A 27,545-nucleotide genomic window follows, 5' to 3' on the forward strand; every position below is an offset into this window, starting at 1 on the left:
GGGTAGCAGGCCATTTCTTCCCCGGTCTAAACTTTTCCAGGGAGGTTTTGTCCTAGGATATTCTTACCCTGGGGAAAGTTTGGGCTTGGCTAAAGTTCCCCCCCTAGGCCAAAGTTTCCCCCCTGTTTAAACTAGGATATTTTGTTCTGATTTCTATGAAAAGGGGGGAGATTCTGGACTAACTAGTCCACTTCTTCCCAACCCTTGCTCTTATATCAAAATGGGGAGTTTCTGGTCTACCTAGGCTACTTCTTCCCCACCATTGCTCTTATATCAAAAGGGGGAGATTCGGGCCGAGCTAGGCTACTTCTTCCCCACCATTGCTCTTATATCAAAAGGGGGAGATTCGGGCCGAGCTAGGCTACTTCTTCCCCACCCTTGCTCTTATATCAAAGCGGGGTGGGGGAGGGAAGGAAAGAACAAGTTATTACAAACATCAAACCCACAGTAGTTTTGACTTAAATTTTGGTGCACATTTTTGCCAAATAGTCCATTCTTGCCTCTGACTTGGGTGAAGTGATTTGAATGCATACATGTTTCAACGCCATATATCTCTAAATCCATCCTGCTCCTGCTGCCATTCCCATGAAGACACATTGCATTAGTTCTTCATCTGTACAAAACATGTCACCATAAGATGAAAACATTCAATCACACATCTGATGGCTAAATAAGATGTCATATACACAGTAGCTATACCACAGCCCCTGACTGATTGACTAGATTTGGCTAATTACCCTGGATTATTTTCTTTATTCGTATACTACAAAAAAACCTATTGAATCTTTTTCAGTTATTTCTTCTGATATGTTTAGACAACATCTTAAAGTAAACAATATTCAAAAATACAGTTTGTTGTTTGTTCAGTTGACTAGCGACAGCAAGGTGAATGTCAGCTTTGGTAGTCTGCTTGCACTCTTATCATGCTGTTTATTATCTAACATTTGTTAAGTTGATGTCACCGACGTGGATGCCATATTTAGGAATAAAATTTTGAATGGACATGGACATCCAAGTAAAAACTGGATATAAATATCCTCTTTAGTTACAGTTTCAAATACAGTAATGATTTTGAGATAAGCCAATTTGGAATAAGTGGGGATAAGTAAATTATTGAAATATAAATATAAGTAAATGATAATATAAAACAGTAGTAATGATATAGTATATAATAAAGTGAAGATACATTTTGTAATTCTAAATTATTGGTAATAATTTGGAATTAGGGAATTGTGTGGGGTCAAACATGATTACATTTACCAGTGGTTTTTTATATTTTAGTATTCATGTCACAGAGATACATATTGATATAAAACTATTTTCTTTAATTTCCTGTTAAGCTAAAGGGCCTGCTACATTCATAACAATCAAGTTGATGTTTCACCCTTAATTGTTTGATATTGAATTGAAAGAAATCATCCATTTTTCTCGCTCTTATTCCTTAAATATATTTCTGGATTTAGTTTCCCATTAATACAGTATACTGTATCTGCCATCTCCAATGGCAGTTTTTATGTATTTTGACAGTTGGATTGTTTCATTTTCATCTCCTGGACATGTATCATTTCTGTATCTGTTCTAGCAGGTTGCACATGGTGCAAGTAACTTTGTAATCTCAATAAGTTCTAGCTCATGATTATTTGATCTGATATTCAATTGTTAACTGAAACTTTGCTTTTATGCTTGCTGTTCTTTTTAATCACCAACAAAATGTGCATGTTATATGTATGAAGATGAAGATGAAGATGAAGATGATAAATGTTAATGAAACTTGACATCAACATGCGTATGTTATCAATGGATGGGGGGAACTGTGTATTCCTCAGCGTCCATCTGTACGTATGTACGTCCTGATTCTTGTTAACGTGATATCTCATGAACTGTTGCACACGTGTTCAGATTTGGTGACAGCCTACATTGGGGGATTATGCAGACACCAGACAATTTGAGTGACCTTGACCTTATTTCCAAGGTCCAAGGGAGTGACTTCCTTTTTTTAGAAAACACAGTGTGCCAATCTTTAATTTTTGTTTCTCAAACATAGGCCTGTAAAACTCTAATTAGACAAATTACATACGACTTTATATACTATTGGCCTATTAATTCTTTTGCAAACACTGTTCCTTTCTTGAACTTTGTATCGCAAACAATAAGATAAATTATATCTGACTTCATGTATTATTGGCATTTAGCCTTTCATTTCCTTTCTTTGGCAAACACTGGGCCATTCTTGACCAACACCAATAAGATAAAGTACATCTGATTTTATATAGTATAGGCACACTGCCACAGCTACTTACCTTTATATAACATTGTGCCTGGAACTTTATAGTAACTTTACACAAACTTGGTACAGCCATAGAGTTACTTCCCTTTGCTTTCATTGTCCATCTCATGAACTTTGTTGAATGGCTGAAGAACTGTTCATACACATGTGAATGTACCTACTAGTACTATGCTGGAAAAAATACATGCATGGAAGCAAAATCTGTGAAAATTTGAAGTCTGAACAGACTGACAAACAGAGGGGGGACTACAGAAAGGGTCAGTTACATTCGGTGCCGTGTTTCAGCAAAAACCATGAACACTCCTATTCAAAATATTGAAAGTGTGCAGTGATGCTGCAAAACTATCATGCTAATTACTAGCAAATGACTGACACTGTGTACTTGTAAGCTGTAATTGCTGTAAAGCTATGTCTTGTGAATAAGTGCTGTGTCACAACCAAGTGTCACTGTGGTGAAAATCAGGAAACTTGAATAATATTTTGCTATATTATATGATATAGTATTATTCATATACTTTGCCTTTGTTTTTTTGTTCTTCTATAACTTCAATGCCAAAAGGCAATCCAGGAAAGGTGCATTGGCTTTGACACATACCCCTGTTTACACAGGCCACTCTGTCTGCATTGATGCTATGCGGTTCAGCAGACAGGTGTTCGACATAGCTGCATTTACAGTTGTGGCACAAATGGCTGATGTAATAACGACCTATGTCAAAGTTTTCCCTGTGCACTATGAAACTAATTCAGTGAGCATGAGTAGTACGCCACTGGTAGGCTATGGGGCAAAAATACATCAATACCCCATACCCACTGTGCTTGCTTGCTCCAGTCCAGATATGACATGTGCCATTGTGCTCAATGAGGACTGAATCCTTCAAAAACTTAGCTCTAAACCTTTGAAAAGGCTTGAATATTAGCCATTTTAGGTAATGAACAAGGCACGTGTGCTGTAGTGATACATACGTTCACCATAATGGAACCAATATTGCTAAATATGATCCTTCCGCTCACTAACTAAAACAATATGCTTTCATATTGAAAATATGAAAATTGAAATAAATTCATTAAAAAATGAAAAAAATATATTTCAAGTTGAAAACATGTATATATGCATATTTCAAACGTTCCTGTCAATAAATATGCAAAGTTTCAAGTCAATGCTTTGAAAAATAACAAACATATAGCAAATTAAACACTTGTACTACCTTCACCATATCAGGCCTCAGACCACAATTGTTTTCCTTCTTTGCTATCTACAGTGACATATCAGTCCACCATAATTAATATCGGTCGTCCTGTTGCATGCTGACCAACCTGCCACTTGTCACTTAACCGGCAAAAAATCCACCTGAATTCACCATCTCAATTTTGTTGTGTCCACTGTCAACAATGATCACCGGATGTTTCGAGCTGAAACACATTAAACAGCCTTGAACTTAGGGTCAAATCATGGAAGGCTGGTGTCATTACCATATGCAGATTGTGGACCAAAGAAATTTGGCAATAAAGTACAATGTCTGACCTTTCATTTAAGCTATCACAAGTAATAATAATAATAGACTGTCCAACACCTTGTCAGTGGATGACCTTCCTTGGCACAAACAGCATATCTTAAAAGACATGATGGCACAGCTCGTTGCTTTTACTACCGTCTTCACCATGCTTGTGGCTTTGACTCCGAGGACTCCATCCATGGTACGACCCTGAACATAATCCTGGGCGTCATGGAAAATGATGCTTTCAAACTTCTGTGGAATAGGCCCATATACAGCCTCAGAAGAATTCCTGCCAAGTTCCAACAAAACTGATCTTGTCCTTTTTGATAACGCCAATGAATTTATTTATATCATTGAATTTTCTGTCCCTTTTGACAGCAATGTGATTGGCAAGATTCAGGAAAAGCATGATAAATATGCGGACCTCGCCTTTGAAATGTCTCGCTTGCATCCCAAGTACACTGTACGTCAGGCTCCCCATTGTTCTCGGTGCCCTTGCTTTGGTACCTCCTGATCTCTTGGCGTAGATCAGGAGAGTGCCCGGGTTCTCCCCCGGGAGCACAGCCCTTCTGACACTCTGGGTAATGCAGAAGGCTGCAGTATTGGGGAGCCTTCATATTCTCCGGAAAGGTCTTGGTGGGTTCGACTAGGCAGTGTTTCCTGGGAGAAGTTCCATTCGTTGTCTGGGCTGTGTGTAGAGGGGACGAGGGCCCTGAGCTGATGATGAGCCTTACCAGCCTGACTGTGCCAGGATCACCTGAACCCTCTCTGTTCAGCTGCATATTAGCTTTTATCTGTAAAATAATAATAATAATAATAATAGTCACACTGAAAACATTAGCACAAACAGAACAGCCCATTTAAACAAGGCACTATATTCTCCTATTTTCCTTCTGGGTCATGGTAAAACTTAAGGGGGTTAACTGTGGTCTGAGGCCACCTAACACTGGCGATGTGAATGACAACCAACACGGCGGCGGCTGGAATCATGGGATAACTCTGAAACCCCTCTATATGACTCTTCCCACATGATCTGAACTAGGTTGTCTGTGTGATGGACGAGGCTCACGTGGGCGGTATAGCATGGAATCAAGGGAGATCACTCTGACAGTCTTATCAAGGTCAACACTACCTGGCTCATGATACTGTCATGATACTTCGCACCTTCACCCTTAAGTCTATATATAGAATAAACTGTCTAATAATTCCAATTGCAACATTTCTTTATGAATTATCCTTACTTAGTATCAAAATCTTGGAATTAATAAAATATCAGACGTAAATGTGAATATTATCAGATGTTATTTCAAATAACAACAAATAATAAACTTAATGTACTCTTTCACACAATACTAAATTTTAAAATCCTGAAATACACACTGTCTGCTTAAGTCCCAGAGACAACTGATAAAGTCACTGAAAAATACACAGCTTCACAGTAATTAAGATACACTGCTTGAACCCATCATTAAAATCCGACTGTTTTGTACTATAACACAATGGTTATATACATGTTACAGTTAGTCTGAATATCTGGCAGGTTTCTTGATGAATCGACCACTCACACGGCTGATGACTTAACCGGTTGAAGATAACGGTTGACTGATGCAGTTTGGTTGGGCTGTGTCTGGTGTTCGAGCCTCTGTTGCTATGGTAACCTCCTGCTCGGGTGTTGACTCTATTTCAGGTGTCTCTGACTGAATTTCTGCTGTTTTCAGTATGTCTCTCCTGTTTCTTCAGTACAGTTTGTTGTTGTTCTCTACCACATAAGACCGTGGTTCAGTACCCTTCTGTACAGTTTGTTGTTGTTCTCTACCACATTAGACCGTGGTTCAGTACACTTCTGTACAGTTTGTTGTTCTCTACCACATAAGACCGTGGTTCAGCACATTTCTGTACAGTTTGTTGTTGTTCTCTACCACATTAGACCGTGGTTCAGTACACTTCTGTACAGTTTGTTGTTGTTCTCTACCACATTAGACCGTGGTTCAGTACACTTCTGTACAGTTTGTTGTTGTTCTCTACCACATTAGACCGTGGTTCAGCACACTTCTGTACAGTTTGTTGTTGTTCTCTACCACATTAGACCGTTGTTCAGCACACTTCTGTACAGTTTGTTGTTGTTCTCTACCACATTAGACCGTTGTTCAGCACACTTCTGTACAGTTTGTTGTTGTTCTCTACCACATTAGACCGTCGTTCAGTACACTTCTGTACAGTTTGTTGTTGTTCTCTACCACATTAGACCGTAGTTCAGTACACTTCTGTACAGTTTGTTGTTGTTCTCTACCACATTAGACCGTGGTTCAGTACACTTCTGTACAGTTTGTTGTTGTTCTCTACCACATTAGACCGTTGTTCAGTACACTTCTGTACAGTTTGTTGTTGTTCTCCACCACATAAGACCATGGTTCAGTACACTTGTGTACAGTTTGTTGTTGTTCTCCACCACATAAGACCATGGTTCAGTACACTTCTGTACAGTTTGTTGTTGTTCTCTACCACATAAGACCGTGGTTCAGCACACTTCTGTACAGTTTGTTGTTGTTCTCTACCACATTAGACCGTAGTTCAGCACACTTCTGTACAGTTTGTTGTTGTTCTCTACCACATTAGACCGTGGTTCAGCACTCTTCTGTACAGTTTGTTGTTGTTCTCTACCACATAAGACTGTGGTTCAGCACACTTCTGTACAGTTTGTTGTTCTCTACCACATTAGACCGTGGTTCAGCACACTTCTGTACAGTTTGTTGTTGTTCTCTACCACATAAGACTGTGGTTCAGCACACTTCTGTACAGTTTGTTGTTGTTCTCTACCACATAAGACTGTGGTTCATCACACTTCTGTACAGTTTGTTGTTGTTCTCTACCACATAAGACTGTGGTTCAGTACACTTCTGTACAGTTTGTTGTTGTTCTCTACCACATAAGACCGTGGTTCAGTACACTTCTGTACAGTTTGTTGTTGTTCTCTACCACATAAGACCATGGTTCAGTACACTTCTGTACAGTTTGTTGTTGTTCTCTACCACATTAGACCGTGGTTCAGCACACTTTTGTACAGTTTGTTGTTGTTCTCTACCACATAAGACCGTGGTTCAGTACACTTCTGTACAGTTTGTTGTTGTTCTCTACCACATAAGACCGTGGTTCAGTACACTTCTGTACAGTTTGTTGTTGTTCTCTACCACATAAGACCGTGGTTCAGCACACTTCTGTACAGTTTGTTGTTGTTCTCTACCACATTAGACTGTGGTTCAGTACACTTGTGTACAGTTTGTTGTTGTTCTCTACCACATAAGACCGTGGTTCAGCACACTTCTGTACAGTTTGTTGTTGTTCTCTACCACATAAGACCGTGGTTCAGCACACTTCTGTACAGTTTGTTGTTGTTCTCTACCACATTAGACCGTAGTTCAGCACACTTCTGTACAGTTTGTTGTTGTTCTCTACCACATAAGACTGTGGTTCAGTACACTTCTGTACAGTTTGTTGTTGTTCTCTACCACATAAGACCGTGGTTCAGTACACTTCTGTACAGTTTGTTGTTGTTCTCTACCACATAAGACCATGGTTCAGTACACTTCTGTACAGTTTGTTGTTGTTCTCTACCACATTAGACCGTGGTTCAGCACACCTTTGTACAGTTTGTTGTTGTTCTCTACCACATAAGACCGTAGTTCAGTACACTTCTGTACAGTTTGTTGTTGTTCTGTACCACATAAGACCGTGGTTCAGGACACTTCTGTACAGTTTGTTGTTGTTCTCTACCACATAAGACCGTGGTTCAGCACACTTCTGTACAGTTTGTTGTTGTTCTCTACCACATTATACCGTGGTTCAGTACACTTCTGTACAGTTTGTTGTTGTTCTCTACCACATTAGACCGTGGTTCAGTACACTTCTGTACAGTTTGTTGTTGTTCTCTACCACATTAGACCGTGGTTCAGCACACTTCTGTGCAGTTTGTTGTTGTTCTCTACCACATAAGACCGTGGTTCAGGACACTTCTGTACAGTTTGTTGTTGTTCTCTACCACATAAGACCGTGGTTCAGCACACTTCTGTACAGTTTGTTGTTGTTCTCTACCACATTATACCGTGGTTCAGTACACTTCTGTACAGTTTGTTGTTGTTCTCTACCACATTAGACCGTGGTTCAGTACACTTCTGTACAGTTTGTTGTTGTTCTCTACCACATTAGACCGTGGTTCAGCACACTTCTGTGCAGTTTGTTGTTGTTCTCTACCACATAAGACCGTGGTTCAGCACACTTCTGTACAGTTTGTTGTTGTTCTCTACCAAATTAGACCGTGGTTCAGCACACTTGTGTACAGTTTGTTGTTGTTCTCTACCACATAAGACCGTGGTTCAGTACACTTCTGTACAGTTTGTTGATGTTCTCTACCACATAAGACCGTGGTTCAGTACACTTCTGTACAGTTTGTTGATGTTCTCTACCACATTAGACCGTGCTTCAGCACACTTCTGTACAGTTTGTTGTTGTTCTCTACCACATTAGACCGTGGTTCAGTACACTTCTGTACAGTTTGTTGTTGTTCTCTACCACATTAGACTGTGGTTCAGTACACTTCTGTACAGTTTGCTGTTGTTCTCTACCACATAAGACCGTGGTTCAGTACACTTCTGTACAGTTTGTTGTTGTTCTCTACCACATTAGACTGTGGTTCAGCACACTTCTGTACAGTTTGTTGTTGTTCTCTACCACATTAGACCGTGGTTCAGTACACTTCTGTACAGTTTGTTGATGTTCTCTACCACATAAGACTGTGGTTCAGTACACTTCTGTACAGTTTGTTGTTCTTTACCACATAAGACCGTGGTTCAGTACACTTCTGTACAGTTTGTTGTTGTTCTCTACCACATAAGACCGTGGTTCAGTACACTTCTGTACAGTTTGTTGATGTTCTCTACCACATAAGACCGTGGCTCAGTACACTTCTGTACAGTTTGTTGTTGTTCTCTACCACATAAGACCGTGGTTCAGTACACTTCTGTACAGTTTGTTGATGTTCTCTACCACATTAGACCGTGGCTCAGTACACTTCTGTACAGTTTGTTGTTGTTCTCTACCACATTAGACCGTGGTTCAGCACACTTCTGTACAGTTTGTTGTTCTCTACCATATTAGACCGTGGTTCAGCACACTTCTGTACAGTTTGTTGTTGTTCTCTACCACATAAGACTGTGGTTCAGCACACTTCTGTACAGTTTGTTGTTGTTCTCTACCACATTAGACCGTGGTTCAGCACACTTCTGTACAGTTTGTTGTTCTCTACCACATAAGACCGTGGTTCAGCACACTTGTGTACAGTTTGTTGTTGTTCTCTACCACATAAGACTGTGGTTCAGCACACTTCTGTACAGTTTGTTGTTGTTCTCTACCACATAAGACCGTGGCTCAGTACACTTGTGTACAGTTTGTTGTTGTTCTCTACCACATTAGACCATGGTTCAGTACACTTCTGTACAGTTTGTTGTTGTTCTCTACCACATTAGACCGTGGTTCAGCACACTTCTGTACAGTTTGTTGTTGTTCTCTACCACATTAGACTGTGGTTCAGTACACTTCTGTACAGTTTGTTGTTGTTCTCTACCACATAAGACCGTGGTTCAGTACACTTCTGTACAGTTTGTTGTTGTTCTCTACCACATAAGACCGTGGTTCAGTACACTTCTGTACAGTTTGTTGATGTTCTCTACCACATTAGACCGTGGCTCAGTACACTTCTGTACAGTTTGTTGTTGTTCTCTACCACATTAGACCGTGGTTCAGCACACTTGTGTACAGTTTGTTGTTGTTCTCTACCACATTAGACCGTAGTTCAGCACACTTCTGTACAGTTTGTTGTTGTTCTCTACCACATAAGACTGTGGTTCAGCACACTTCTGTACAGTTTGTTGTTGTTCTCTACCACATTAGACCGTGGTTCAGCACACTTCTGTACAGTTTGTTGTTCTCTACCACATAAGACCGTGGTTCAGCACACTTGTGTACAGTTTGTTGTTGTTCTCTACCACATAAGACTGTGGTTCAGTACACTTCTGTACAGTTTGTTGTTGTTCTCTACCACATAAGACCGTGGCTCAGTACACTTCTGTACAGTTTGTTGTTGTTCTCTACCACATTAGACCATGGTTCAGGACACTTCTGTACAGTTTGTTGTTGTTCTCTACCACATTAGACTGTGGTTCAGCACACTTCTGTACAGTTTGTTGTTGTTCTCTACCACATTAGACTGTGGTTCAGCACACTTCTGTACAGTTTGTTGTTGTTCTCTACCACATTAGACCGTGGTTCAGCACACTTCTGTACAGTTTGTTGTTCTCTACCACATAAAACCGTGGTTCAGCACACTTCTGTACAGTTTGTTGTTGTTCTCTACCACATAAGACTGTGGTTCAGTACACTTCTGTACAGTTTGTTGTTGTTCTCTACCACATTAGACCATGGTTCAGGACACTTCTGTACAGTTTGTTGTTGTTCTCTACCACATTAGACTGTGGTTCAGCACACTTCTGTACAGTTTGTTGTTGTTCTCTACCACATTAGACTGTGGTTCAGTACACTTCTGTACAGTTTGTTGTTGTTCTCTACCACATAAGACTAGGGCTCTCACGAGTCCAAAATTTGGGACTCGAGTACTCGAGGTGTCAGACCCGACTCGGACCCGAGTACCCGACAATTTGGATGCTTATCTGAAACCAACATTCAAGCATACACGTAGCTGTTCCAACTTCCAATCTACGAATAATGCAACATGTATATGTGAATCCAAACGTTCCTGAATAAAGCAATTGATATTCAATGTCAATGGAAGTATCTATTACCTTTTTATTTGCAAACAGAATGTGAAGGCAACGTAAGTGTCACTGTGACCCAGTTCTACGCGATCAATTATGTGATTAATATTCATGAGCTGGGCCGGTGATACCTTATTACGCCTGTAAATGCTGTAATATGATTGGATGTGTCCGGGAAAAGAAACCAATCAATGTACTTCTCTTTTCTTTTGGTTTTAAGTTTGACTGCGCTTTCAAGATTATCTAATATTAATATGTCGTTGCAGTTATGACATATTAGCAACTTTTAAACATTCACCTGGACGATAAGTCACATAATCAATTAACCTTAATCACGGTTAAAATGCGGCAAAACACGTTCCAAAGCTGGAAGATACATAGATAAAGCATTCATTTATTTGAGACTTCTTATAGTGAAAACGGTTTGGTTTCAAACTAAAGACTAACCATTTGTTCTCTACCACATTAGACCGTGGTTCAGCACACTTCTGTACAGTTTGTTGTTGTTCTCTACCACATTAGACTGTGGTTCAGCACACTTCTGTACAGTTTGTTGTTGTTCTCTACCACATATGACCGTGGTTCAGCACACTTCTGTACAGTTTGTTGTTGTTCTCTACCACATAAGACCGTGGTTCAGTACACTTCTGTACCACTGTACCTGGTCTCCATTCTATCCCTTCTCTAATGCTTACTGTCTCTCCTTCCTGTAGTTCTGACAGCAGCTTTGTACCTGTCAAAGTACTTCTTTTGTTCTATCTGTCTCTGTCCTAGTTCTTTCTCACTCCCTTATGGTTGAACCCTGGGTTCAGAAGTGATGGCTTAATGGGTAGTGTTGTCTTCGTGAGTCTTCCTATTAATAGTTGTGTTGCTGTGCCAACATTACCAACCAGAGTATTCAGAAGGTCTAGCAAGGCTAGATATGGGTCTCTTCATCCATCTTTACTTTCCTGAACAGTTTCTTCATGGTCTGCACTGTTCTTTCTGCTAATCTATTGCTCTGAGGGTATTGTGGCGACGAGGTCTTGTGTTCAAATCCATATTTTTTTGTGACCTCTTGAATTCATGATTTGCGTACTGTGGCCCATTATCTGAGATAACTGTGTCAGGTATCCCATGTCGTGCAAACTGTTTATTTATGGTGGTAGAACTTTTCATATCTGCTAACTTTTGCACTTCCAAGAATTTTTAATAGTAGTACCAAACCAATGTAATGCTTCAAATAAGTTTGATCCTAGTTTTTGCCAAGGTGTCTGAGTGACTTCATGGTTCTCTCATTTGCTGCTTTCTGTAGCAACAACAGATACCACACTGTGAGACCATGTCCCTGTAATGATAAGAGACTTGTAAACCGTCGACATGTACACTAAGCCAGGCAAGCCGGACCGGTCCCCTACCCGGATGTGCCTGTCAAGCACGTGCTTCTCGCTAACCGTGTCACCCTGTACACATCGCATTCAGTTTCTCAATTAAACGTGTGCTGTTTAGTCTATTGTTGGTCCTCGTCCTATTGTTACATGGTGTCAGGAGTGGTTTCGTCAGAGAATGGACAAACTACATCCACCCTCACCTTTGCTGTTGACTGGTAATCTTGCGGAGAACTGGCGTAAGTTCAAGCAACAGTTTCAGTTGTTTTTTGACTGCTTCTGACAAGGACGGGAAGGGTGACAAGGTAAAGTCGTCTATTTTTTTGTCTGGTATTGGAGCAGATGCACTTGAGATTTAAAACACATTTCATTTTGAGAATGAAACGGATGCTATGAAACTTCAGCCAATTTTGGATAAATTTGAAGCTTATTGCATTCCCAAACGTAACATTACCTTTGAAAGGCACAGTTTCTTTACCTGTAGCCAGAGGGAGGGGGAGAAAATAGACCAGTATGTTACAGAGTTAAAGAGCAGAGCAAAAACATGCGAGTTTGGAGATTTGTATGATTCTCTCATCTGAGATAGGATAATTTGTGGCATTGCAAGTGATGCATTAAGGGAAAGGCTCTTGTGTGAAGATGATTTGACTTTAGATAAGACTATTACTATGTGCAGAGTTGCTGAAGCTAGTAAAGTCCAAGTTAAGGAACTTCATCCACTAGACTCCCAATCGGTACATCAAAATCTGGCCATCGAAAATCTAACAGAAAAAAGTCCCAGAGTTATGGTTCATGTTCGTCTGAGGAATCTGATACATGTGGCTATTGTGGATTTACACACGCTCCTAGAAGATGTCCTGCATCTGGAAAATTATGTGATAATTGTGGGAAACAGAATCACTTTGCTAGAGTTTGTAGGTCCAAGAATCAGTCATCGAAAAGTAAAGTTCACTTTGTTGAGGAAACCCAAGATGAACTCTTTGTGGATTCAATTGATACTGATGTCGTTTCTGACAAAGATTGGATAGTCTCCTTACAAGTCAGTAACACGTTCTTGCCACTTAAACTTGACACAGGTGCTCAAGCTAATATCCTTTCTGAGAAAGATTTCAACAGGCTACTTGACAAGCCAATACTGGTTACTCTCCTGTTGATATTCCTGTAATGGGTCAGTTTACAGCTACAGTTTGTCACAAGAACACACAACTTGATCTCATGTGTGTTGTAACTACATGTTCAGTCTATTGTAGGGTTGAAAGCATGTGACCAGCTGAATTTGGTACGTCGTGTTCTCTCTGTTGGTGCTGAGTTACCTTTAGACTATGCAAACATGTTCCAGGGTCTGGGTGATCTGCCAGGTGTTCACCACATCAAGCTCGACAATGATGTTCCGCCTGTTGTGCACGCATGTCATCGACTACCCTTTGCTTTGCATGACAGACTGAAGGAAGAACTCAGCCGCATGGAGAAGCTTGACGTCATAACCAAGGTGAATGAGCCAACAGATCGGGTGAGTCCTCTTGTAATTGTTGAAAAGCCAAACAAGCAATTGAGCGTCTGCCTCGACCCTAAAGACTTAAATAAGTCCATTAAACGTGAACATTTTAAACTTCCTACATGAGAGGAAATCACTGCAAAGTTCTCGAATGCACGTTATTTCAACTGAAGCTGGATGAGGAGAGTTCTAAGCTCTGTACATTCATAACACCCTTTGGAAGATATAAATTCCTACGGCTCCCCTTTGGCATATCTTCTGCTCCAGAAGTATATCACAAGATGATACATGCCTTGTTTGATTCAGTAGGAGGTGTAGATACCTCCATGGATGACATTATTGTGTCATGTTCAACGCCTGAAGATCATGATAAACATCTTTCTCAGGTTCTTGATATCGCACGTCAGAATAACTTGAAGTTTTGGGGGTCACCGAGTTGACATTTCTTGGCGATGTGATCAGCAGTGATGACGTGAAGCCAGATGTCCGAAAGGTTGGAGCAATACAATCTATGCAGAGACCTACCTGTAAGAAAGATGTCCAGAGGTTTTTGGGTATGATAAACTTACCAGTGCTGAAACAAGGTATGCTCAAATTGAAAAAGAAATGTTGTCAATAAGCTTTGCATGTGAACATTTCCATCAGTACATATATGGACAGTCCATACTTGTAGAAACGGATCACAAGCCATTAGTTTCAGTCTTCAACAAGTCTCTCAATGAATGCCCTCTCAGAATACAGAGATTCATGTTAAGAATGCAACAGTATGATGTTCAAGTCTCGCATACCTCAGGAAAGTTGATGTTTATAGCTGATACATTGTCACGCTCATGTCCTTCATCAAAGCCCGGTTCTGTTTCGTCATCTGAAGAATGTGTTCAAGCCTACGCTGACATGATCGTCTTTCTCTCCCTGTGTCCACGACATGCTATGCTGAGATACGTCAGGAGACAAGGAAGGATCCAGTGCTATTTGCTTTGATGGAAGTTATTGAATCAGGTTGGCCAGAGCATAGAAGTTTATGTCCCGTGAATCTTTGCGATTTGACTGTTGTAGATGGTGTCATCTTCAAAGGTGTTAGAGTAGTAATACCTACCTCACTCAGAAAGTACATTGTACATGCTAGACAAAGTTCATGCTGGTCATCTTGGTATGGAAAAGTGTAAACGTAGATTCAAAGAAACTCTATTTTGGCCAAGACTCAATCATGACATTGACGATATTGTGTCTAACTGTTCTATGGGTCAAACCTACAGGAACAGACAGCGGCCTGAACCTTTGCAGCCTCATCAGACAGTTTCTCGCACTTGGCAGAAAGTTGCTGCAGATCTCTTTTATTGTGGTGGGAAGGATTATCTGGTGATTGTAGATTATCTCTCCAACTATCCGGAAGTATGCTCCTAGACAGATATGTCGTCTCGTTGAGTCATCACCGCCATGAAAACAGTGTTTGCTCGCCATGGTATCCCAGATGAGGTATTTACAGACAATGGTCCCCAGTTTCGTAGTCATGAATTTAGACAGTTTGCACATGAATGGCAATTCAAGCATAACATGTCTAGTCCAAATTATCCACAATCGAATGGTTTGGCAGAAAAAGCAGTTCAGATTGTGAAAAACATTTTGTGTAAGGAAAATCAGGATCCTTATATGGGATTGCTTGCTTACAGAAGCTCTCCTTTGGATAGTGGGCAATCCCCTGCAGAGATTCTCATGGGCAGACATATTCGCGCTAATCTCACTATTGAGGAGAAACTTTGGCAAGTTTCCAGGTCTCGTAAAGTTGTTAAATTTAAAGAGAATCAGAAATTAAAACAGAAGCACTATTACGACAGGTCTACAAAGCCCTTGCGTAGGCTACAGTATGGTGACAGAGTTGCAGTGAGTGATCATCAACGGTGTAATGGTCGCAACGTGGTACAGTCGTTCAGGATGCTGGCCATAGATCTTACAATGTTCAGACAGATAATGGTAGTCTACTTCGACGGAATCGTTGTGATATTCTGTTGTCATCACGCACTCCTGGACCAGGGAACTGCTGATGTTACAACTCCATCGTTGTCGAGTCCATCTTCGTCGTCTGTGACGTCTCCTGTGTCTGTGATATGGCTGTGTGTCCAAGTCACCCATGAGACTGTGAGTGGATTGATTGTTAATTATTGTATGTTTAACCATGTTAGATGTTTCAGATGGTTCCCCACCGGTTGGAGAAGTTTCGTACTTGAGAGGGCAGATGTAATGATAAGAGACATGCACACAGTCTACATGTACACTTAGCCCTACCCAGGTTTGCCTGCCTCGCACATGCTTCTCGCGAACGTTGTCACCTTGTACATGTAAAGTGCCATCAGTCACACGTCTTTACTCACATTATCTTCGACAAACTCCGTCAGGGCTCGGAAAACTTTGTAAACATTACTGATTAAGAGGTTATTTCTTATGTCACCTCTCCTATATTTTCACATCTGTACTTGAGGTCTGTGCTTAAGATCCCTTTTAATTTCTACACATTCACAAAAGAATAATAACAGCTGTAAGTAATTACTTTGAGCTTACCCAAAATGCTCCTCTTATCGCTTCATCTCGCGCCCAAGGCAGGCCCTTTGTTTAGCCAGCCAGCCGAGCAGCACGTTGTTTGACCACAGAGCGCATTGTTTTTGTCCAGCTCTAATGAGCCAACCATTTAACGAGTAAGTACACTCCCTTCGCTTATCAATTGTGTTGTTATGCTATAACAGTGTATTTGTCTGTGATACAGCCACTGGCAAAGTTTACTTGATCAGAAAGTTGATTGTTTTAGTAATTGTGATTATCTCGTAGCCATCCATGTATAACTCGTTATGGGGAAAATGTTTCATTTTTTAAATGTGCTGTCATCAATGTTTATAGAGTAGAATTGTAACTTGAAAGCATGTTTTTGCTCAATGGTTGTGTGGGAACGAATAGTGTATAAAATGTTGTTTGTATTAAGTGATCCACTAATTAGTGACAATTTTAGGTTGTACTGTTATTTTATTTGTCACTCCCCGTAAGCAGTTATCTCCCTTGCTCACTACCATTCTACAGTTTCCGTGAACCGTAATTATTCACTCCAACTCCATTGTTTTGATTTGTTCCAACTTGTTAGTTTCAAAACCGCGTGTTAGCGGGAGCACTAAGATTAGCCCCGAGTGTGATAATGTTTGTAGAAAAGTATGCAATTCATCATTATTATCGCCACGATGTGTTTGCCTGAAATTGTCAGTTTACTCATTGTATTGTAGTCGCATCCTACTAGGCAAGGAAGCCCCGTCCGGTTGTGGACAGATGTATCCAAGGTAGTTGGGGGTGAGTTTATATATCTACCTCAACTGGAAAACGGTGTAAAGTTTCATTTATTTTTCATGTTAGTTATTGTATGTTATTAGTTAGATTAACTTGTGTAAAACTATTAAATAAGAGGTGACATACCCACTGGGTCTGGTATTTTTGCTGGAAGTTATGCAAGTGCTATTGGTACAGTTGACTTTGTATGTAAAAGATGCTTTCTTCCATGTGAATGTTTATATTGTACTTTTATGCACTGTGCTTATCTAAAATTCTATGGGATTACGATGTACATGTTTCATCTGTGACAGGCCATCCATGATGTTACCATGTATATTGAATGTTTTGTTTTATTGTTTAGGTCTATCATCTTCAGTACAATAAAATACGGACCCAGAGAACGACTCTGTTCTGCTTTTTACATGGTGTCAGAAGTGGGATACTGACTCGACGGATTGACCCTCAACTGCTGGCCTGACAGGACACAGGACTGCAGGATATCGCTGCTACCGGAACCAGAAAGATGAAGATCGACGGGCATCAGCAGTAGAAGATTAAGATTTAGATAATGCTTTAATTTTGTTAAATGTTGTTTGGGTATTTTCCTGTTTCTTTCCCTTAAAGATTCCTTCAAGTTAGATCTTAGGGTCTTGAGTTAAGGATGCCTGGAGATAGACCACAGGGTGAAGGGGAGGGGGAAGGAACAGGAGAACAGGAAGTTAATGAGGGAGTTGACAAGGTGGAGGAACTCTCTTCGGAGTTGGAAAGGCTCCGAATGAGAATTAAGGAGCAGGAGGTCTGGATTAGGAACCAGCAAGAGGAGTCGAAAAAGCCAGTCATGATGGTCACAGGGAGGAAGCTGGACCGCTTCAGGGGAAGGCCGGAGAGGGCGGGTGACCCCACCCTGGCTGAGTGGATTTCAGACATCAGGAGCCACGCTGAATCCAGGCGCCTGAATCCTTCAGATACCGCTGCTGTGATCATAGACAACCTGGCAGGAAGGGCCCGACAAGAAATTCAAGGGCGTGGAGACCTTCTGAAAGGCCAGCCGGAAGAGATCTTTAAGGTCCTGATAAGAGTCTTTGGGGATGGAGACCAGCTACCCCTCCTCCAGGAAAGATTTTACTCCCTGAGACAAGGACGTAAATTGTAATAAAAACGCAAATTGTAATACTTGCAGCAAATTGTAATAAACTTGACGTAAATTGTAATAAAACGTAAATTGTAATAAAATTGACGTAAATTGTAATACGCAAATTGTAATAAAATTGACGTAAATTGTAATAATTTTCGTTGCGGTAAAATGTAATAAATATTTACGTAAATTGTAATAACAGTTTTAATCACTCGTAAATACGCGGGTGTTTGTTTTCGTTGCATTTCATACATCAAATAAGCTTGTTAGGGCGATAACTCAAGAAAGAAATGATGGATTTTGTTCAAATTTGGTACCAAAGTATATTGGCGAGATTCACCGACACAAGTGAAATGGAGTGACCTTGAGATAATTTTCAAGGTCACAGCAAAAATCTGAGGGTTTTGCCAACATAAAGATTGTTAGCGCGATAACCCAAGAAAGAATTGACAAATCTTAGCTAAATGACGAAAATGATATTCGTCCTGATATATAATCGATATAATCTGTCCTCTGTATCATGTCTTTTCGCAAATATCTTTTGAGGTTTTGATATGTATACATATAAAGTGGGGGGTGGGGTAGGGGTGGGTTTCTAACGGGTATATCTAACACACTTGCATGCATGTAGAGTCGGAGAGGTGGGTGGGTGTTCTAACGGGTATAACTACGAGGGACGTTCAAATAGTAGTCAGCCTCACCTAGAATATGATACAAATGCAGCTGTTTTTTTATGTTTTATTTTTCTACATATTATCTGTCAGCCTCAAGCAAATTGGTTTTGCTATGTTGCAGCCTCACGATCCCCATTTTGTGAGACTTTGTATCTTGGCTTGGTACTCCCAAAAAACGTAAAATCTGCAATAAAATGCATCACAAACTTCAGGAAACAAAATATGCTATGTTTGAGATTGGTAGAAGTCGGCTAGAATCAAACGTAGATATTAAACTGCACAAAAAGGCAATTTCAAAACTACAATCGCTTGTTCAAATGACTCCCCATTCTGTTTACTGAAAGAACTCGAGAAAGAAATGATGGATTTTGTTCAAATTTGGTACCAAGGTTTATTGACTGGAGATCGGAGATTTACCGACACCACTTGAATTTAGTGACCTTGAAGTCATTTTAAAGGTCACAGCGAAGGTGTAACAGTTTTGCACATGCCAAGCTTGGTAGCCGCGAACTCAGGAAAGTATTAATAGATTTTGATCCAATTTTATATCAAGGTGTATTGGCGGGATTTCCCCCAACACCAATTGATTGGGAAACTTGTGCTCATTTTAAGTTCACAGTGAAAAGTGTTTTGCACATGTCTAACTTTTTAGTGCGAAAATACAAGACAGAATTAATATGTTTTGCTTAAAGGTAGTACCAAGATGCGTTGGGAGTATCGTCTAACGCCAGTCGAATTCAGTGACCTTCGGATTATTTTCAAGGTCACAGCGAGTATTCTTGCGATATCTCCAAACTTAATGGATGGAATTTGTTCGCATTTTGCATCAAGGCATCAGATGACAGTTTCGGTAACGTTTACATAATTTTCAGGGTCAGACAGAGGATAATTGCGACATTCAGATATCGACATGTGGCGGGGGTAATAGCTATGTTTGTGACGCTTTGTGATTATTAATTTTCAAGTTTTTGTTAGCAAATGGTTTCTATAATTTCGTGTTAATTCTACCAGCTGTGAAATTATTCGTGACACGTCTTAAAAAAAGCCAGAGATTATTTGTGTATGTTTCGAAAATTAAAGTTAATTGTTTTTCATTATGGAGTTATTTTCGATGTTGACGCAAGGACATATGTTACGAGCAATAGCTTTCAATAATTTAATGTTATTTCTATTACATTTTGAAGTTCTTCATAGCATATCCCAAAATAACAGGATATTGTTTGTTTACGCTTTGAAATGTACGTTTCTTTTTTATTCATTTTCGAATTATTTTCAATGTTGACGCAATGACATATTTGAAGTTAATTTAATGTTTTAATCATATGTGATTTATTATGATTTATGTTTCGATCATACATTCTTATATTGCGTTGTCATAGTTTAACCTGGTTCGTATTATTTTCTTCATCATATTACTATATATTATTGTATTTTTATGAGAGGGAATTTTAAGTTACATTTGCTAAGAATATCATAAATCGCTGGCGCCTGGTTATTCCTTGCCACATAGCAGTCAATCTGTCTACTCATTTGTTGTATTTGATTGATGCATTTAAAATAAAATGTAGAAATGATATTGAATTGCATCATTTGCTTTCAAGGAATCGATCAGATGTGCTCGTTATCAAAGTAAAGTCAAAACTTCTTTCTGTAAGGTATACAGTGGAAGTTGACACCTTAATTGTTATGGGTAGACCAAAGAAATCATTTATTTAGTTTCACCGCTCAAAATACAACAAAGAATTCAACGGGTGGCATTAACCTCAACGAATGATCATAACAATGCTTATAACCTACGAGGGCAAACATATCGGGGATAATTTGTTTTCATGCGATATGCACCGGGTAAAATACCACTTTATCATGGTGACATGACATCATGAACAATGTTATGACGTCACGTTGCTTCTAAGAAGCCGCCTTCTAAATACAACGATGGCGGGGAGACTGCCTTTGATGGAAAGTAGATTATCGCGTAATTTCCGCAATTAAAGACTTCGGTAATAAATAAAAAATTATATCGTGACCATAATATGCTAGGTTAACGACCTAAATATCGGCATATCCCTTCTCTGGTTCCGAAAATACCAAGATTTAGGCAGTTGTGTTGTAAACTGATATTTATCTTCTATAAAGTCGGCTATATTCAAACCATGAGAAATGTCGTCAAATAATGTCTGATGACAGTTACCAACGTCCCAATAGTGTCCATATATTTTAGAAATCTATAATAATAGAGCACAACCTCACTACTTTTTTTGATAAATGACAAAGGATTAATCAACCATATTACAAGGTTTTCAGGCTTGAAGGACGAAGCTCATTAAAATCTATTGCCAGCTCCCTTTTAGAGACCGATAAAAGGGTTCGAAAATGTGGGTTATAAATGCATGAAAGTTTTATTGTTGTTCATACCCGTTAGGCCTCCCGCCTCTACATGTATTAGAGATATAACCGTTAGAACCACCACCACCCCTCTATGTCTTAAAGTATGCTAGATATAACCGTTAGAACACACCACACCACTTTTCTGCCCATTTATTCAATTGGGCTAAATCATAGTTGAGAGTTGCTTCTATGGATTTTACATATTTTCCCGCAACACCGATTGATGTGTCATCGGCCAACATTATTGTGATATTTTGTAAATTTCCAGGTAAATCATTGATATATACAAGGAACACAAATTAACCAAGGGCAGATCCTTGAGGAACCCCTGCAGTAACATTTGGTTTTCATAATGTTCCATTAACAGAGACACACTGTCGTCTATCAGGGCCCGGTTGTTCAAAACTCGGTTATCTTTTAACCAGCCGTTAAGTACATTTAACCGACTGTTACCTAATAACAGAGGGTTATCTTGTTGTTCAAAACTCTGTTAACTTTTAACAGGCTGTTAACGTGACGTTAAGTTAACACACCTAAGGACCGCCGCTAACTTTTTAACAGTGTGGTTAACTCGCAAATGGCGTTCATGGCTAACACTGCTTTCATGATGCCAGTTCAGCAAAGAAAGGATAGGGTGTATCGTGGACTGGACTTCGATATTGGAAATTATTCTGACGAAGAGTTACATACGAAACTGTATCTATGCACATCATAGGAACTAAAATACATGTTGTACAAGTACATGGATGATGCCTACGTTTCATCTTTTAACACTTGCATCAGTCATGGCGTCACGCAGCACAGAAACTTGACAGTTCCGTGTTAACACATCACATTCCTGTATTGTATCTATTTTTAATTTCCCATTTCTTGCTACTATGCTCTTTCCATGCAAATGGGTGTCTGAAAATTTGAGAAAATGCTACACAGTGTAAAGTCTGAAATTTTCTTTGTTTACATTTCAAACAGGTGTTGTCTTTCGAGCACCCCCAATATCTTTCGTTTCACTTTATCTAGACACTTGGTATTGGTGCCAAAAAGACCAGTTGTAATTAGATTCTAAAATGTATGAGGAATTCAGTAGGGCTGGGACGAGTAGGAAACAATGGAATCGAGTACCCGCATGTACGTACCCGAATCGGAGTCGAGTACCCGGAAATGTAAGAAATACATTCGGGTCAACTTTCTGAATATTCAATCACGATTTGACAGAGATTATTGTGGAAAACTTGAACAGTTGGTAATAAGACATTAAAACTGACCTCAAGCTATTTAATTTACGTCTGTTTAACCAATATAGAGAGTAACACCATTACTTACATTCCTCGTTATAACAACGAACGTTTTGTTCCTGCTGCTACTGTAACTTAACTACTCACTGCACATGCACAGATAAGTTACAGTCATTAAAACTATGCTTCATTAATCGGACAATACCAATGATGTAAAAACCCGTGAATTTCCGGGTTAGAATATGGATCTTCAGTAACCCATGCTTGTCGTAAGAGGCGACTAACGGGATCGGTTGGTCAGACTCGCTGACTTGGTTGACATATGTCATCGGTTTCCAATTGCGCACATCGATGCTCATGTTGTTGATCACTGGATTGTCTGGTCCAGACTCGATTATTTACAGACCGCCGCCATATAGCTGGAATATTGCTGAGTGCGGCGTAAAACTAAACTCACTCACTCCCTCACTCACTCAGTGATGTAAATGTGTGTTAAGTCAAAAATGAAAAAGACAAGCTATTGTCTGCCCTTGTCATTACAGAGCTCTCTCCCTTTCCGGATACTCGATTCCTAGAAATAGGACTCGATTCCAGCTGTACCCGACCCGGATTCGAGTACCCGAGTACCCGTCCCAGCCTTAGAATGCAGTGATTCATTTGTCGCCGCTGAATAAGAAATATAAGTGATGTAATTGGCGTTTCAATACCGGCCTTCGCGAAACGTGATTTTGTAAACACTATCCAATAGGGCGCAAAGTGCACTTGGGCGTTCGTGTGAGTGTATTTATGAAAACATCTGAACACGATTCCAGGTTTATCGGCAACGTTTCAGAATTATTAGTGATTTTATGAAAAACTGATATCATTGTTAATTAATATGCTATTTTTGAAGGTCTATACTCCAAGTAATTATCCGATTTTGTTTTGATATGTCCGTCTGGCATCCCTTCCCATAGATGGATTTTAATTATATTTTTACTAATCATTTCAGCAATAGGCCTAATTTCTTTTTCATTCTTCGAATGTTTTAATTGAAGCAAATCATCTTTCAAAAATGCTATATAAATTGACGAAAACTTAGTTAGCATACACATTGCTCTCGCAACTGATGTGTAGGAAAAGAAACAAAACATTATTATGTATCTATTTCTGTTGTGAGTGATATGCAGGCCTACTTCGTAGTCACTTTGATTAAATGTTATATTTGAATATCGAAACCTTTTTGTCACAGCGAACACAACACTATCTCTTGTCATATTACACGATAATATTTGGAATTTTTAACTTATTTTATAACAATATCTGAATGCTAATGTTATACACTGATAGGTTCATATAAGGAATACACTGGCACAATAGTATTTCTCTGCCGAATCGTTGCAGCTTTCTATAATACACTTATGAAATATAATACATGTTTTCCGTCCTTGAAGACATTGAAAAGAACTATCTATGCATTAAATGGAGGTTCACCTGATTAATGGGTATCGAGGAAATTATGTTCATCTACTACAGCGTTCTATAATACACTTATGAAATATACTCTCCCAAAAAAGAAACGCATCAAGAAAATAGCAATTTCATGTAGCAATGAATTAAAACGTGATTCATTTTACAAAAGGTTTTGCTCTGTTTATGAGTCCTATGGTGTTTATGGTTTGAAACATCACAACAAAACGCACCATCCGTAAAATACCCGTATTTAACAGCATGATTTTCAATTTCGGCGTGTAGTGTCACAGAATACACAATTCACATGCAATGCACGTGAAAGTTGGGGATCAGATAGTCTCAATGATGGGTATAAAAGGTTGATCGCTGTCTGTCGATTATTCACTGTATTTGGAATATTGTTGACGAACGCAAAATGCCACGTCTAAGTGAAGCCAACCGTCATATCGCCATTGGTTTGCTTGAAGCTGGCCAGTCTCAACGTGCAGTTGCCCGACGCAGGAATGTTCACCAAAGTACCATTTCACGGCTCTGGGAGAGATATCGCCGGCAGAATGCGGTAGCAGATGCCCCTCGTAGTGGGCGACCTCGAGCGACCACTGCGGCGCAGGATCGCTACATCCGGGTACATCACCTGCGTCATCGAACAGCTACGGCGACCAGTACCGCTCGACAAATACCCGGATTGAGGAGGCTTTCTGCACAGACCGTCAGGAACAGGTTTACGTGCCAGAAGACCGTATTTGGGCCCTGTGCTTCAACAACAACATCGTCGACATCAAGTTCAATGGTGCACCAACGTTCAGGCCTGGAACCTACCGAATTGGCGTAGAATCTGGTTCAGTGATGAATCACGATTTCTATTGGAACCACACGATGGAAGAATGCGGGTGTACAGACGTCGACCTGGACGTTTCGCCGAGGCATGCGTTCCCCAGGTGGACAGATTCGGCCGGGGCAGTGTTATGATATGGGGTGAGATCACCTGCCGTAGGAGAAGTGATTTGGTGATGATCCAGGGCAATCTGACAGCTCAACGGTACTGTGACGAAATCCTACGCCCACACCTCCTTCCAATCATTGATCGCCAGAGGGAGTTGTTTCAACAGGACAATGCCAGGCCCCACACAGCACGTCACACTAGAGACTTCCTCCAGAACCACAACATCAATGTGCTCCCCTGGCCCTCAAGATCACCGGACTTAAACCCGATCGAACATCTGTGGGATGCCCTGGACAGACGGGTGCGACGCCGTAACCCTCAGCCCCAGACACTTCAGCAACTCGCACAGGCACTACAGGCAGAGTGGGCTGCGATTGGGCAACACGAGATTCTGAGACTGATTCGTTCGATGCCGAGGCGATGCCGTGCAGTTCTGGATGCCCACGGTGGTCACACGAGGTATTGACTTCAGCGCCACCACACGTCTCCATGTGACACTCAAACTGACTTCCCTCGAGTTGGTGCCAAAGACGGATAAGTCTGCATTCCCAGTGTGCAATTTCGCTATATTTCATTGACTCATAAAGCCTACAAGATGTTTCAAAATAAACATAAAAATACAGTTGAAATTCCTATATGCGTTTCTTTTTTGGGAGAGTATATAATACATGTTTTCCGATCGTGAAGTCATTAAAAAGAATTATGCATTTTCTGCAGTCACTTGTGAATTGAACTAAATGAAGGTCCATCTGATTAATGAGTATCGAGGAAATTATGTTCATCTATAAATTAGACGCAGCTTCATGTTTTTCAAGACATCTTTCCGGAATATGCGTCTGTGAAGGCGTTCAGATAATGACGATATTGCACAGTATTATTCACGAGATTCCTGTCAACAGTAAGGTCGGATAATAGATCATTTTTATTCAGCAGTGTTGGCCCTGAGGCCTATAGTACAATTACAGTTTGATCTGCTTGCACGTGGTGCTAGTAACATATTAAGTTTCTATTGGCATTGAATGCATATTTCAGATAAAAGCTAATGGTATTATAGTCACAACATCTATATTGTTTGATGTTAAAAGATTTGGCAATGTGTGTTCATACATTACACTTTTTGACAGACTTGGCAAATAATTAATAAATGATATTGATAGCATCTTCACGACTTGGCCATACAGTCATGACAATTTAAGGAGTGAAAAGTGAGCGATAGGTCTTGTGGGAATTCAAAGATTCATTAAGACTGTAGCCGTCTAAGCTTAACTCTGTGTGTAATATTTATACATTTTCTATCCACGGACAACAACACATGCTTCTAATATTAATATTATTTCCATGGATTCATCATATTTTATCTATAGCTGTGCTATAGTTTTTCATTAAAATGTCTTTTCTGTTGTTGGAATTGAAGTAGGTCCCACTCAGAGCTGGGATCATTTGTCTTTGAAATATAAATTATGCAAACGGCTGGAACCTTGTGTTCCAATCCAAAACGTTCGTAGCGCTACGACTTTCGCATGCCTATGATAAACTATAGAGTTGTCCTCAACCATTGACTGGATTACATTCTCTTCGTCAGCAGAGAAATTTCGACTTCTCTTTCTCCTTGGGGTGCAGGCGACATTTTGCGTTTTCATTTTTGGTAAACCGGAAGTAAACAGAAAACGGAACTATGGGATATATGGAAACTAACCAGTGACGTTAACCACACTGTTAAACTTTGACGGCGACGTTAGCTAACGGCATGACTAACCATGTTTTGAACAACGCATATTTAACGTTCGGTTACCTAACGGCCGGTTAAGGATTTAACCGGCCGTTAGGAGTTAACCGGCGGTTAAGATAACCGAGTATTGAACAACCGGGCCCAGATAGATAGTTAGTTAACCAACTAAGTACGTTTCCACGAACACCATCATTTTCTAATTTGTGCAATAAACCTTTATGCCATGCCCTGTAAAAAGCTTTTGAAATATCACAAAACAGCATACAGTAAAGGTGGTGATTATCTAGGACTGAGCATATATTATGATAAATGCCTATGTTGAGATGTAGTAGAATGACTAGCAGTAAAACCTGACTGGAATTTACTTAAAATGTTATGTTCATGGAAATGGTCGTGCACATGCTTTACCATTATTCTTTCAAGGATTTTCCAAAGGATAGGTATTAAACTAATAGGTCTGTAATTAGTTGGGAGGGATGCATTTCCTTCTTTCAAAATAGGAGTAACATTACCCGTTTTAGACATTGTAGGAAATACAGTCACTCAGTGATATATTTGTTATACTGTTAACACAGCGATGGCTAACAGGTGGCAAAGTCTTGCCGCCATCAGTAACATTTGAAACAGATACAAAATATTCATTTAATGTTTGAGCTTTATCCAAATCTGTAAAAACTGAAGGTATCCCAGAATCATCAGTGACAAGAAGGGGAATGGGTCCCGATGAAGTAGTAACCACCTGATTGAGTAGACTGAGGTGATAAATAGTTATCAAAAATAGATTAAAAGTTTCCCTTGGCTATTCTTTTCAGATTATTTACTTTTATTCCTTTGCTTTTGTATTTAAATAGCTCAGTAGAAGTATTCAGAGATCGAAATGCTTTTTTCCTTAGACGTTCTCTTACTTCTTTAGTATGTTACGAGGGGCGTTGAAAAAGTAGTCAAACTAACTATATTCTCGATGTCCAATGTTTGAAAAAAGCATCCATTTTATTTTGAAGGAATCATTAGCAAAGTCATATCCATGATTGCATGTGGGTAATGTGGTTAACGAGATATTAGTCATCACAACATTGGGGTATTATGTTTCTTGCAAATTTGCAGAAAAATGGAAAACGATCTCCCATTTGGTATCTAGTAATAGTAATAGTCCGCTTATATGGCGCTCACATCAAAAGGCACATTGCCTGCTCACGGCGCTACGTACATTACTATCC

General features: G+C 39.8%; 1 protein-coding gene across 1 annotated transcript; it reads left to right on the forward strand.

The window, feature by feature from the left end:
- Positions 1-16,617: 16,617 nt before the first annotated feature.
- Positions 16,618-17,917, forward strand: LOC124286260 (the record flags this gene model as incomplete). Its single annotated transcript, XM_046722606.1, has 2 exons — positions 16,618-16,796; positions 17,137-17,917. A coding segment is annotated over exon 2 (481 nt), but the record flags the coding sequence as incomplete, so codon positions are not given.
- Positions 17,918-27,545: the final 9,628 nt, after the last annotated feature.

This window comes from Haliotis rubra, unplaced genomic scaffold, assembly GCF_003918875.1.
Source record: "Haliotis rubra isolate DU_JTF1 unplaced genomic scaffold, ASM391887v1 Scf38, whole genome shotgun sequence".
Taxonomy (NCBI): domain Eukaryota; kingdom Metazoa; phylum Mollusca; class Gastropoda; order Lepetellida; family Haliotidae; genus Haliotis; species Haliotis rubra.